Below are 15,197 nucleotides of genomic sequence, written 5' to 3' on the forward strand. Positions count from 1 at the left end.
GAAGATAACCTTTCAATCGGGGCAAATCTGATCCTTGCATTCGACCTGCAGCCAGCCTTAAGTTTTGACTTTGACCCAGTTTAGTGTGACCAGATAACCACACTTGTGTATATGTATTTTTGGAACAATTCTTAATTCGTATTTTAAAAATCCACATCTCTGGTTCTACTTATTGGATTGTTGTTGATTTGGTGTCATTTAATTTATTAAAATATTATCTATTGTTTTAGCATGTTATGGGATTTTTCATGTGTTTTACATTCACTTTTATTTTTTGAGTACTGCAGAAAAACTTCACACATTTCTCTAGTTTAAGCCTGACTGCGTTATGCCAAGCTGTCAGAGGGTTAAGCACAGGTTTATTTAGTGACATTAGTGGTTCACCTGGCAAGGATTGTGATTATGATTGTGAGTTCTCACCTCCTTTAACTAATAGTATATTTTCTTAGAATCATGTCTGAGACAGTTTCTTGCACGGTACATTGGCATTCAGTACGGGTTGAATTTAGCATCCGGAATTCAGCCACTGTATTGCAATTGTACAATCTCGCCTATTGTTTGAATTGCATTTTATTGGTACCAAACATATATTCATACGGTTTGCACGCAATAAAAAAGCTGCATCTTATTATTGCTGTATTTTCCCCCGCAGGTGCAAGTTGTCAGTTTTGCTACCGAACACAACTGGGATTCCCTGGATTTTTATGATGGTGCTGATAATAACGCTCCAAGGCTCGGCAGCTATTCAGGTGAACGCTAATCCAAATGCAATAAATATTCTCCCTGCCCTGGGTTTATCACATGCCTTAGAATTTGAATACACCTCCTTGAATTTATAGCAACTGACAAGCTGAATTGTTTCCGCGAGAGTCATGTAGTATTGGTGTAAAATGAACATGTCTCCTTTTTCACTTTTCAAGATGTTTCTTGCAGGAATGTATAGCATTGGTAAATTTCTTCTGTTAACCGCGTGTTTGTTTTTCCTCTTATTTTACTAGGCACTACCATACCACATCTCCTGAACAGCACTTCTAATAATTTGCACCTCAATTTTCAATCCGACATTAGTGTTTCGGCTGCTGGATTTCATCTCGAATACACAGGTTAGTAAACTGGCACAAGACAGTTCGCCGTGAAAGGTTATTGTATATGTAAAAGTATTTTCTGGGACCCTGAGAAAAATGGGAACAATAAATATCCAGTAATATACCTATACAGTCACATACCTCTGGTGTTGTGTTGGCGTATTCATTATGACCACGTTAAATGCACAGAAGTCCAAAGCAGGTGATGAATTTCCTGACACGTTAAAAATCAGTATTTGTCTACAGCAGCTACAAGTAGTACACACTTCATTAGTCAAAGAGATGATTAATGTGATTCGGATTAGAGGTTTTACGCGTACAGTCGACATTCCATCAACACTGGGACTGTGTAAATAATACGACCATATGCACAGCAAACAGACAGTCAAAATTCGGTTGTCTACCTGTCAAGTTTCCTGTGGTCTAGTGTGCATTTGGCAGTAGATACAAATGTGCATAGAACCTGTAATCGAATGTGCATAGCCCGCTGATAGAAGACTGAATAGTGCACAAGAGTGTATATACTGCACAAGAACTGGAATCCACAGTCATACGAGTCCCTAAAGAAGGGATGCAGCAACCATTGGAGGAACGTATTCAAAGAAGCACTTGCTTAATATTGTGTAAAGAAGCCTCAATGATTCGATTGTGATGCGGCGTGATAGTCCATGTAAAGTGCAGGTCTAAGGATTTCCAGAAAAGACCTTCACGAATATCCCCCAGGAATCCGAGGAGACAACAAGGACTGCAAATCTGGCTGGTGGCTGGGTATCACTTTTGGGAAAGGCACCCGACACATGCCTGAGAGTCTTGTGCACACATTAGTCCATCCTAAAAATGTCCAGAATGGTTCCCATGTAACGCACATGCCCCGTGCCCCTTTACTGGCCCCGGGTACAGCAGAGAGGCAAATGGTGGATTGTCAGTTGTTTCTGGGCTTTGCTTCGTGTGACAGGCCCTGGACCATTGCCACGTCTTCACTCCTTCTCAGGAGGCGAAGATCAGGTCACACCGTACAGCAGAAGGACTCAGTGAGGTGAAGTAAGCGGGCAGCAAGACATCCGTTTTGGAGGAGGGACTGTGACCTTTATGCCAAATGTTTTCATTTCTTGGTGCTGCACATTTTTTGCCTCATACATTTCACCATTCTGAAGTTTCTTATTCCCTTTTAAGCACTATAATATCATGAGACAAAAGACCTGATCCAAGGACTGAAATGCCCCTTATACCAGTTAGGTCACACTTATGTCCTTCGCTAATACCAGCTACTGTTTGAATTGAGATATCTGGTCTACCATTACCAGGGTTCAAGCAGGGGAGACTGGTGTCCTTCTCCCTCAGCTTCTCTGATGACGGATAATGGACATTTCAGATCTTGTTGCAAGTGAGCACTTCATATACCTCACCCCAGATAGCACCCTCACATTTACAATTGTTTGTACTGCTGTTGGTCCACTAAGGATAAACCAGTGTGGTTGGATCTCCTTTCACATATTGTGAACTGCAAAACAATTTCCTTGTGTAGTTACTCAAAACACAACAGATTACAGGTTATCTTTTGTTTGTCCTGCACAGTGTGTGCAGTCATGACATTTGAGGTCAGTGGATCAAACTGGCTTTGCATAGATACATATCCCTGTGTGATTTCAGAACATTGGCATCCACAAAGATATTAACTATATCTATACATCATCTGGCATGATCTAGAAATTGTATTCAGAAAGTAAAATATTACCTCTGGTAGTAGCAGGCATTGATCCGGTCACATGTTTGTATCTAACCATTCTTTAAGAGATCCTGGTTTATGAAGAAGATGTGAGCTAAGTATTCTAGACCAGTTCTAACACACTGGGGCATATGTACAAGCCCCTATCGCCACGGGAACCTCACTTTTTGTGAATATCCCGTGGCGATAGGGGCCTTGCCTTATGTACAAAGCAGAGTTAAGCCACTTAACGTGGCTTGACGCTGCCTTGTACATAAGGCACCCTTTCTTGCTATGCTTAGCGTCAAAGGGGCGTGCAGTGGTTGTCGTGGTGAGCGTTCCACCGCTACACCCATTGTATTTGACGCTGCCCCCTATGTACAAGGGTGAGGTAGATGAGAGGCAGCACCAAAATTAAGACCAGGAAAATCCTGGTCTTAAAAATGCGAAACAAGGGTAAATGCATTATTTCTCCTCGTTTTTGCTTTTTCCATGTGTGCTGCCTTGTGCAGCACACATGGAAAAAGCAAATACCATGCATGAAGCAGCACACATGAAAGTTACAAAATGGCATTTTAAGATTGTTTATGTGCAGGAAGGGACACCTTCCTACACATAACCAATCCTCCTCTTTACACAGACACCCTTGCACTCTGGTGCAAGGATGCCAGCATTGGTTCTACGTTGTTAAACTTAGCGCCATCGCAGGGGGAAACGCAAGGCTGCACCACATTGTTGGAAATATGGTGCAACCTTGCATTTCCAAAATGGCGGAGCGTGTCATTAAGCCCAGGAAGCTACCGTCACCCTCTGCCACTTCATTGTACATATCCCCCATAATTCTTTAGTGTTGTCAATTCATGAGTTAACTAGTATAGCAATTTCCTTATCTTTCTCAAAACAATCGATCTCAATATATTGACAACAATCAGATAAACAACATTTGTTCACTGATTGCTAAAGAATTGTGTCACATGGCTCTCCATCCAGAATGGTAGTAAATAAACTTTTCCCCTTTTTCCATAATCTTCAGCCCCACTCTGTAAGTCTGGGTAAAAATGTTATTAATTTCATAAAGCAGTTTGCGCTGCTGGCTTCATTTAAAGAAATTATCATCCCGTTTTTCTTTTCCTTCTTTGCTTTGTAATTTAAGTCAGGCATGTCACAGAACCATCAGATGTTCACAATTCTGAATGCAACCAAACATTCTTGGATCAGAAAACAAAGCTGTGTATATCACCTGGCCCTTTGCAAACTCATAGAAGTAAACTCCAGGGTGCCTCTAACTGTGAGACGTGACTTTCAGCCTATTTTCCTTGGAGCTGGAAAAGCTGCTTTACTGTTTTAGGTGTAATTCTCTTCACATCCTCACAGAACACTGGTGCAGCCAAGGTCTCTCCTGATCCAAAGCCATACATCATTGTTACATTGGGGTGTTGTCTTTATTACCATTTGGATGTGCGTTTAAGTTTGTTCAGTAAGCACAGAATGTTTGATGGACCATGCTATTGACTAATTTTAGCAACCAGCAAGATTAAAAATGCTCTGAGCATGCAAGTAGAAAAAAGTGTCCCTTGAACAGGGAGGGTTTGTTCCTGTCCAAAACACATACTCTCCAAACACAAATCAACACAGTGTATAACCCCTTGGCCGCGGCGGTAATTCTGCCGTGGCGCTGGGGGGCAGGGGGGGCAGCGTGGTGCCACCATGCTGGTGACGGAACCACTCCGTCACCAGCCACGAGCGCACTGTGCTTGTGACGGAGTGGTTCCGTCACGGCCCCGCCCACTCAATGGAACGCTCAGCGCAGGCGCGGAATTAATGCCGCGCAGGTGCGGAGGCGAGGCCGTGACGGAACCACTCCGTCATTAGCACAGCCCACCCGTGGCTGGTGACGGAGTGGTTCCGTCACCAGCGTCCAAGGGGATAAAAGAGGGGACATGTCCAGCTTAGATGCCATAGCCTTAGCCTGGATGCAAATTTCAGAGAAGTACTCCAGCTCTTCAGACTGCTGGGACTGTGCTACAATAAACTCTTGCTTTGGAAATCTTAAACTGCCCCTTGCGGCGCATCATAGTAGCTCTTCATACAACTGCTTTGGTAGCCACTGATGCGAGACAATTTGACCACATCTCTCATACTGAAATGTATTTGATGCAGCTCAAAGTGGTGAGTATATTCAGATTAAGCTGTACCAAGCATAAAGCTTTTCATTTTGGCAATTCCTAGTAATCTTGTTAAACAATTGGTCACACCAGGAGGCTAACACCTGTGTTTGAAGAATGGATACCATTGTCCTTGAGATACCACCCTTCCGCTAGTCGAAAACACAAAAACATTTCTTCTCATAAAGGACTATTCAAACCTGGAAATCAATTCCAAATGCCTGCTATTTCAGTGCTATTTAGGGTGGTCAACTAACACTAGGTCATATCTGACTTCCATTCAATTTCTATACTTTTCAACCACAAATCATTGGTTTCAGGCTGGTTAGCCTATTTAGTTTAATGGAAGCAGAACAGCACCTACAATACATTATGCTATGACGCACAAGTCAAGGACTGGAAGCATTGTACGTAATGATTTGGCGGGAGGAGGTCACTCTGTTGTCAATTTGAAAGGTAAAAGGCTTCCGGCGGATCAGGTAGTGTCCTTAACAGATGCTTTATTTAAATCACCACTGCCAGTAGTTCTGGAAATTATTGGTTGTATTATTCATCAGTAATTTTTAGTACAGGTACTTTATAAATCAATGCTCTGATCTTACTGAATGTTATTCATTCTGTGAACTTTTATTATATGTATTCACAATTTGTATGGAACGGCTCTGTGTAAAGCACTCTAATTTGTCTCTTATCCATGCTATTATTAAACTGCCTTTAAATGAATAAAAAGAGAATTACCAAGTGCTTGTGAGCAGACCTCACTCTCCAGCATCACCTAACAACATCATTCCTCTGCATTTTGGTGTGCTTTTGACAAGGAATGGCATGACCTTCACTCGGGTCACTTTAGAGGCAGATGTGTGCTCACCCAGTCTGTTCTTGACTGGTTTAGGGCCTTTCTGAGGTTACCGAGCTCCAAGTACATACAAAACGAGTCCCTGCGAACCACAAGCAAATAAACATAACACTACGGGTTACCCAAATTTTCCAGAAAGCAATACGACTATGTAGGTATGTTGGATATACAACGTTTGTGCTGTTTGTTGTTGCAACATGACTGGGGTTTACACCGTGCAGATTGTTGGTGCAAACCTTGGTACAGGCTGCACTCGAACGTATGGTCATTTAGTCGCTGACTGAGTTTTAACATCAACAATTCTACAATATATCGATGACAGTGAAGCACATTAGGCCCACAATGATGACAGAGAATAGTAGATTTGAAAACCATGAAGGTTTATTAGCCGTTTAGCAAAGTTACAAATTCAGATCATTACATGAGTCGCAAATCAATTATCATCATAAAAAGGTATAATTCAAAGAGATGCAAAATATCAAATACAAGACAACTTATTTAATGGTGTCCTAAGCAGATCGAACACGTTTCAGTATGCCCTAACATGCCAAGCTAAAAGGAAATCGGAAACTCAGAGGTTTCAAGTAGAAGGAGTCAGCAAGTAACGCCGCTAAAATGCAGAATGGAATAAAGATTCAGTCAAGTAACTGAGCATGGATTTGCATAGGAGTCTACCATTTTGAGCAGGAGCAATGTGAATGTCTGGTCTCGAGAGTGGAAAGGAGCCCCTGATTGTAAGAAGCTCAGCAGTGCACAATTAAATCACACAATTCTTTATGGTGAAGAACAAAGCCCTACATTCACATAAAGAGAACTAGTCAGAATGTAACATTTCATGAAGAGAAAAAATGTAGTCCTTTTTCTCAAACATTGCACAATGGAAGGTTCCAGCCGCATGGCTTCAGCAGGAGAATACTTCTCGGGCAGCCTGTCCTCGGCGCAGACGCAGGGATTCATTGTCCATCTTTCAGTGAAATACACACAGATAAACATTTCTCACAGAAACCAAAACATTTCACAACAATCAAATTAGTGTGAACTACTGCAGCTCGGTTCCTGAAACAAGAGACAGAACCTCTCAGCCAAAGGACTGACTAATGTCAGTGAGTCATTTAAACTAAGGCCTATATGAACTATAGCTAAGCTGACATGAATATCACACTTTCTATACGTGTATATAATGTACATGTTGTGCAAAACGAAAAACGAATGCCAGAGCGTCACTAGTGTCCCAGTCTCAGTTACTTTGTTTTTAATGTGTCAGTGTGAGCAAGATAAGTCCTCTAGACTTAACATACCATGAGTTGGTGCAATCCAGTTCCTACTTTTCAAGCAGGGTGAACAGAGTGCTACAATTTTTTTTTTCAAAGGGATGTGCAGAAAGGCGGGGCCTTGTAAAGGAACAGCCCTTTGTGAGTATATCTCAGGGGCACATACAAGAATGGTTGCAAGGTCTGTGTTATTCTTTCAAAGCAGACACACTCTTCCAGCAGACCCTTTTCTACAGACAGTCTCTGGAAGGAAAACATAGCTCTAGCATTTAGGCTTTCAGACTAAGCTCCACAGGGGTGACATAAAGAACTGCTTGTTTTGTTCCCTCCCAGAAGTTTCAGAACTGAAATGATTTTTATATAACTTTTCAAGGGGTTCGTTCTCCTAAGCTGTGTACCAATTGTGCAGTTTGGTCCCTCGCCCCGTGAGTGTTTCTCATAATTCCCTGGCTCAACAACGGGCGCCGTTAAATGACGCACACCAGCTGAGACGGGTACATTCTGTCTACGGAAAGGCCACAATCGAAGGGGCTAAGGTGGCGCAGATAAGAGGCTCGTCAGCTGCAGCGCCGCGTCAAAGAGTTTGCGCAAGCTGCGGCAATACACATGGGAGAGAAATAAATAAAGTGGTGTGCTAAAGAAAAGGGCACAGCCCCATTATATATATATTTTTTTTACAACTGGGCTGTTTATGATAGACTCCTCACCACCTGCACAAAAGTGGGTGTTCGGAATAAATGTTGAAAATGAGGCTCTGATGGCACGTGTCCTATCTACTTAGTAGCAACATGCTTGTCAAGACACTGAAAGAACAGAAAGTTCTGGAGTGAAAATGGAGAGAAAGGTAATTTGCAATGTAATAACACAGCAGAGAATTCCAGAACATACTCTGAATTAAAAAGCACTTCCCGTAAAAAGTTGTGCATGTACGGTAACTAATTACAAACGACACCTTTTGTACCTCTGCAGAGCTGAAGAGGCTGCGCTGACCCCCCTTGTATTTGAACCTCTAATCTCCAGGCCGTTCAGGTCTCACAGCCTCAAAGCAAGCCCATTAGCGAGAGAATTATGTCTCCCAATTCTGAAGTTATCAACTGTGGGTCACTGCATGATTAATCCTACAAAATGCCCAACAGAATGCACTCGGATACATTCGCGCACGGATGGGAGATCCAGGCATCCCAGTGGTTTTAATGCAGCTGAATCTTTCCGAAAATATTCACCTTAGAATACTTGATTACATAATTACTGTAATTAGTTTACTGATTTGCATGTGATGAGAAAAAAGTTAATTAGTCAACATGAATGGATAATGTTCGCTGGCTAAAAACACCTGCTGTTTGCGAAATGAAAAGGTAGTTCTATTAATATAAACTCTTTCTATAGTTTGTCGTTAACACATATTAATGTCAAATAACTAATTGTAAGATCCTTGCTATAGCCAAGGACCGATTACAGAATTGAGCAACAATCTCACTACCTCAAAACATTACAAAGAAAGAAAAAACTCAACGTGCTTTATTTGTACAGTACTCCAATGGTTATCTCATCTGTGCTGCACTGAGTGACTAATTCACTATCCTGACTAGCCCCGGTCAAGCTTTTCAAAGTCATTCCCATCGTTGACGACCTGTTTGTATCTGTAAAGTCTGACTGAAGTAAAGGTTATCTGACAAAGAGCCCTTTTTCATAGGTAATTGCCTCACGTTAAGTATTTTAGGGCCTAATGAATCTGTGGAATGTCGCTGCTGTGGTAGCGTCACGAATCCTCTAGTTCTTTGCCAGAACATTGTCTGTGTTTACGCTCCTAAACTGAGGTTTTGGGTCGAGGATTTTCAAGGAGGTGTGTGCAGGTATATCGAGTTTCCCTGTTTGAGAGGGCGACTTCTGCTTCGACACAAAGCCTGCTGAACAGCCTCTAGAGCCAATTTTCTCATTTTAGAATGGCTTTCCTGCTGTGATGCACCTGTCAGCCGCTGAAAAGCTTGATATTGGACAGTCCTATATGGACTGTGCGTTATAAAAACCAAATGTACTGTAAATTGACTGTCCACATACACACCCCTCTCTTCCTTGTTATAGCCATACTTACCTTACCAGACTACCTGGTAACATTGTTTCCCTCTAGGTTAACAATAAATCCATATGACATTTGACAGACAGAAGGCAGTCATTCTATTGAGCTCCAGAAAAGTATCATTTAAAATAATATGTACAAATAATTACTAAATTTTGAAAGATGGCTGCTACAAAGCTTACATTTATGCCGGTTGCAGCTGAAACATGTCTGCCCATGATGGCAAGAAGGCAGGGCTAGGCCGTAGACCAGACAATGCGCGAGACCACTACTGCTCATGGCCATAGGAGATTGGCCCACTCCAAAGGTTTGGATGTGGGGAAAAAGTGTGGGGCATATTTACAAGGATGGAGTTACAATTATCGCCGCTTTAGAGGCAGAAAACTGCCGCTAAAGCGGCGATAATGGGCTTGATAATAGGCTCTTGAGAATTCCAGAGAATTTCAATAGAAGCCCATGTTCGGGTGTAAACTTGGGCTTCATTGGAATTCTCTGGAATTCTCAAGAGCCTATTATCAAGCCCATTATCGTTTCCTGCCGCTAAATTTTAATTTGAACTCCGTCCTTGTAAATATGCCCCTTAATTCTTAAAACAATTGATATTGCCACAGTGAAAAACTGAGCAGTAGTTCTGGCAAAAAATCACAAAACCACTGAAATTCATTTGTGTTGCATGTTTGTACCAGAATCACAACTATGTTTGTAAAATGAATATGTTCTTTAAAACTTAATGCCGTGTCATGATTGTAGTAATTCAATATTGTTTGTAGCACTTAATTTGTTTCAGAGTTTGTGATGCCAAGATCATTATTTTTCAAAGCCATAGGTCTGGATTCCTGTTCAGAGCCACAAACCCCAAGCAATGGAATAAAAATTGGTGACAGATACATGGTTGGTGATGTTGCATCCTTCCAGTGCGACCAAGGATACTCTCTTCAGGTGAGTCTTCCATATTATGTGCGCTCAGCAATCACAGTGCAGTATGAATGAATGAAAAGGCATTTGTAAAATACACGCATACTTCAAGGAGTGTCCTGGCACTAAATTTAAAGGTTGCCCGCTGAGCCTTCGCTGACCTTCCCTTCAATCATGTTGAAAGAGCCAAGTTGTTAAATTATTCCTGAAGAATGATAGGTCGGAGATGGACCGAGGTTCCGAGAGTAGATTGTTCTATGCCATTGAGCCAAGGTAGGAAAAGGTTCTGCCTCCAATTCTGCTCCAGCATATTTTCAGAACTTTGGCTAAGGAACCATAAGTTGACCGTAGATTCCTGGGAGGGATATATGCCCCAATCCTCTTCCTTGAGTACACCACTCCATTCTCATGAATGGCTTTATGAGCCAGGATCAATGTTTTAAAGAGAATCTTCTTTTTAATAGGGAGCAAGTGGAGTGAATTTAGATGCAGGGTCATGTGATTTCTAGGAGCAAGGTTAAGAATCATTCTGCACCACTTGGAGTCTCCTAAGAAAGTATTCTGGTAGATCCAAGTAAAGTATATTTCCATAGCCCAGTCTGGAAGTAATTGGGGCCTGAATTACAGTTTTCTTGGATTCGATAGACAGGAGACATAAGAACATTTGCCCGGAGCGTAGTAGCCCAAAACAGGAGCCCGCTAGAGCTTGAATATGAGGCTGAAAAGACAGACCATAGTCAATATTGACACCTAGGTTTTTTACCATGCTCTGTTGTGGGTCAGGGGAGGGAGCACCCTGAGGCCAACAAGTTCTCAAGAAATTAGGTGAGGTGGAGCCAAAAAACACAATCTGTCTTGTCAGGATTGCATTTTAGTTGCTTAGTGGACAGCCATTTAAACATATTAGCGAGGCAAGTTTTAATCCATCCATCTCTGCCTTTTTTCACATGTAAAAAGCAGTTGTGTATTGTCGGCATATTATGCCACCTTCACCCCCAAAGTCTTTGCTAACACCGTCAGAGGTGGGAGATAGACAATGACTAAAGTAGGGCTTAATTCCAAGCCTTGAGGAACTCCAACTGCCGACTCACGAATTGGGGATCAGAATGGGGTTGTACACACTTCTTGGTTTCTATTATGCAAGAAGAACGTCAGCCACTTCAAGGCATGGCCTCCAATCCCAATGGATTGAAGACATGCCAACAATCTCCCATGGGGAACTGTATCAAAGGCCGCCAATAAAGCCAACACCCCCTTCTTGAATAATAGAAGCCAAGAAGTGCATTGATCAGGACGGCCTTACTCCCTTTGTCCAGCATGCGCGCACATATATATATATCAGAGTGTGACATCGCGCTTTTAAACCAGCCTCCAGATACAACAGCGATCACTTCATGGAACGAGGCACTGAAGAAAGCCGACAGGCTGAAACGCGTCTGCCAAGCGTTTCCATCACCCTGTAACCCAAGCACCCTAATTTTGGGAATAAAGAGCTGCTGTCAAAACTCTGAGCATGTGTCGGACCCCCCTTTTGTTCTTTTGAGGAAAGGGGTTTTGGTGTGCATATTAAGGCGGTGAAGCAGGAACCGTCTATCCGACACGCCCTCTCGGTCTGGAGCTCCGCGCACCCTGCAAAAAACTTTGGTATGGTATGAGAGTACAGCGCGGCGCCCCCCCGTTTGGCAAGGAAACTCACCTGAGTGACGAAAACCAGAAGGGGAGAGAGGATGCAGTCGAGTGCTGCATTAGGAGTTTGCCAGAAGAGACTCTGCCCGAAATGAACAATCTACTGTGATGTGGGGGATAAGTGCATAACGTGACCAGCAGGACTGGGGAGCCACTGGGCTTTTTCGAGTAGGAGCTTCACTGTATTTTCCACTCGACACCGTGTGCATGAAACCCCAGCATGGAGCAGCGCCAGAGTGATTGAGGAGGCTGGACTAACAGCTAAGGCCAATCAGAGTGTGACATCGCGCTTTTAAACCAGCCTCCAGATGCAACAGCGATCACTTCATGGAACGAGGCACTGAAGAAAGCCGACAGGCTGAAACGCGTCTGCCAAGCGTTTCCATCACCCTGTAACCCAAGCGCCCTAATTTTGGGAATAAAGAGCTGCTGTCAAAACTCTGAGCATGTGTCGGACCCCCCTTTTGTTCTTTTGAGGAAAGGGGTTTTGGTGTGCATATATATATATATATATTCACTGAAAAAACCATAGGTTATAGACCATATATAGTTAGGAATTAGCATTTACAAAACCTTGAAAATTCACTGAAAAAACCATGGGTTATAGACCATATATAGTTAGGAATTAGCATTTACAAAACCTTATTTTACTCACACAAAACCATTGAAATTCCATATATAGTTAGTTGCACTAACTATATATCGCGCACCCGCAATCCACTGCTGATCATGTCACATATTACATCATTCATGACATGGTCAGTGACATCACTGATGACATCACTGATGACATCTCAAATGACATCACTGATGACATCACTGATGACGACATCCAATGACTGTATGTTTCTGTAAAGTTAAAATATGTCTTACATATTGAAGAATGAGTGGATGTATAAGTGTCTGGATGAAGGATTTAGTAGGTGCATGACTGACTGTATGAGTGAGTGATTAAATGTGTCTCACTGAGAGCATGGGTTAGTGACTAAACTGTCTTAATTTGTGCATCATTATGCCTGTTGTTCTGTAAACTGCTGCATGTGTTGATCAGTAGCTATATGAGTAACTATATGGGTTATTGATTGGTTGCTCAAGTATTTGAATGGGAGACTGAGTGTGTGTGTGGGTGGCTGGGAGGTGTATGACTCTGTGCATAGATGTGTGAGCAGTTGATTCACTAGATGTATGGGTTCAAAAGTGCATGTGGAAACAGCTGTATGGGTGGTTGACTGTGTGCATGAGTGTATTGGTGAGTGAATAGATTTCTTAGTGCTACATGTCAAAGTAAGTACATATGTAAAACACAGTACATGTGAGAGTTGATATATATAAATAAGTGTGCATAAGAGCCAGTGAATGTGTGAGTGGCTGTATGGATCATTGTGAACTTGTATCAGGGATTGTATAAGAGAGTAAATATGTGTTAGTATATGATTGAATAAGTAAGGTGTGTATAACTGTATAGTTGAGGAAATGAAGGTGTGATTGATTCTTTGCATGACTGACTAGGTGTGTAAGTAACTCCATGGATGAGTGACAGTCTGTGAGTGTCTGTTTACACTCAGTGTATCTAAGGTTATATTAGAGTCTGAAGAGGTTCATCGTATTATCACATGAATGATGTCATCAGAGATGTGATCAGTAATGTCAAATGAGATGTCATCAGTGATGTCATCAGTGATGTCATTTGAGATGTCATCAGTGATGTCATCAGTGATGTCACTGACCATGTCATGAATGATGTAATATGTGACATGATCAGCAGTGGATTGCGGGTGCGCGATATATAGTTAGTGCAACTAACTATATGTGGAATTTCAATGGTTTTGTGTGAGTAAAATAAGGTTTTGTAAATGCTAATTCCTAACTATATATGGTCTATAACCCATGGTTTTTTCAGTGAATTTTCAAGGTTTTGTAAATGCTAATTCCTAACTATATATGGTCTATAACCTATGGTTTTTTCAGTGAATTTCAATGGTTTTTTAAAAGCTAATATCTATAGCTGTAAAATGTATTCTTCTTAAATCAAAAAATATATTTTATATGTTTATTAATAATTTTTTTTTATTATTATGTTTTGGTTCGCTCCCGGTTCGCGAACCGGGTAGCTTCCCGTTAGCTCAATTTGGTGCCGCGACCCGGTACGCGAACCGGTAAACGTTCCGTTTGCGCAACTGCCGCGTTAGAAAACAACATCATGACGCGTCGCGTCAGCGTGACGTATCGCGTTGTCGCGTGAAACGTCATATGACGCGCCGCGTTAGCGTACCCGGAAGTGAACCGGTACGCGAACGAGGCGCGAAGCGCAGCTTCCCGGAAGCGATCCGGGACACGGCCCAAAGCGCGTAACGTAAACACAACAGGTCATGTGACTTGTTAATAACACTTTTCATTGGTTCATTTCACTTTTGGTTTCCTAATGATGTAAGACTAGGTCATGTGACCTAAAAGTAACACTTTTCATTGGTTTAGAACTATTGTTTTTCCCAAATGATGAAAACCCCTCCTTCTTTCCTCACTCTGACTTTCATCTTTGTGAGAGAAAGACCCTTTGTGATCACTGAGCAATGGCTTCATTAGTAGCTTCAGCTGGTTCTTCCCCACCACCTCCACCACATCCAAGGAAGAGAGGACCATCTGCTGAAGTTATCATTCAGCAAGAAGAGGAAGAAGAGGAAGAAGAGGAAGAGCAGGAAGAGAGGCATTTTTTACGTGAGGAGCCCAGGAGGTCTCATGTGAAAGAAAATTATATTTGGCAATTTTTTACATATCCCCAGGGCCAAAAAAAAGTCAATGCACGGTACGTAACTTGCCTTATATGTAAAGATAGACTATCCAGAGGGACCAAGAAGAAGTACAGTTACGGAAATTACACAATGCATCGCCATATGAGTAGGTGGCATCCTATCAACTACAGTGCTGCGCAGTTACGTGACGAGCAAGATAATCCCCCTTCTATGGCAAGAAGATCAGTTGTACAGGAAGTGACGGGACCAGAGGCGAGGGAGATGGTCCCAAATATACAAATGAGGTTCGGGGAAGTGAAACAAGTGTGTGTGCGTTGTAACCAATTCATTTGCTACAGAGAAAGTAGCATCACTCTGATCAACAGAGCTATCGACAATCATGATTGTCCGAAACGCCCCAGAGAATAAATTCTTTTTTTTTTGTTGCTCCTGTTGAGCCCTTTACAATGAATCGTTTTCGTTTCCCCCCCCCAAAAAAACCCAAAAAAATATAAAACCGTTCAGAAAATACAAAAAAAGTAAAAAAATGTTCAGAAAAATAATAAAAAAAATATAAATCAACAAAAACAATAAAAAAAAAAGTTCTTTTCAGAACTACCTCCCCGTTATAAAAAAATTGGTAGAATATTTGGAACTCTGCCAACCTCTATTTCTCTTAGTTCGCTTCCCGGTTCGCTCTCCGGTACG

The 15,197-nt window shown here is 42.0% G+C and overlaps 1 protein-coding gene across 1 annotated transcript in view; it reads left to right on the forward strand.

Moving 5' to 3' along the window:
• CSMD3 (CUB and Sushi multiple domains 3) overlaps window positions 1-15,197 on the forward strand; it is a 3,006,114-nt gene that overhangs the window by 2,410,058 nt on the left and 580,859 nt on the right. Inside the window, exons 37-39 of the mRNA XM_078686868.1 lie at window positions 653-749; window positions 999-1,103; window positions 9,980-10,098. Of these exons, the coding sequence (XP_078542994.1) occupies window positions 653-749; window positions 999-1,103; window positions 9,980-10,098 (321 nt within the window). The remainder of the gene's footprint in view (window positions 1-652; window positions 750-998; window positions 1,104-9,979; window positions 10,099-15,197) is intronic.

This window comes from Lissotriton helveticus, chromosome 4_1, assembly GCF_964261635.1.
Source record: "Lissotriton helveticus chromosome 4_1, aLisHel1.1, whole genome shotgun sequence".
NCBI lineage: Eukaryota > Metazoa > Chordata > Amphibia > Caudata > Salamandridae > Lissotriton > Lissotriton helveticus.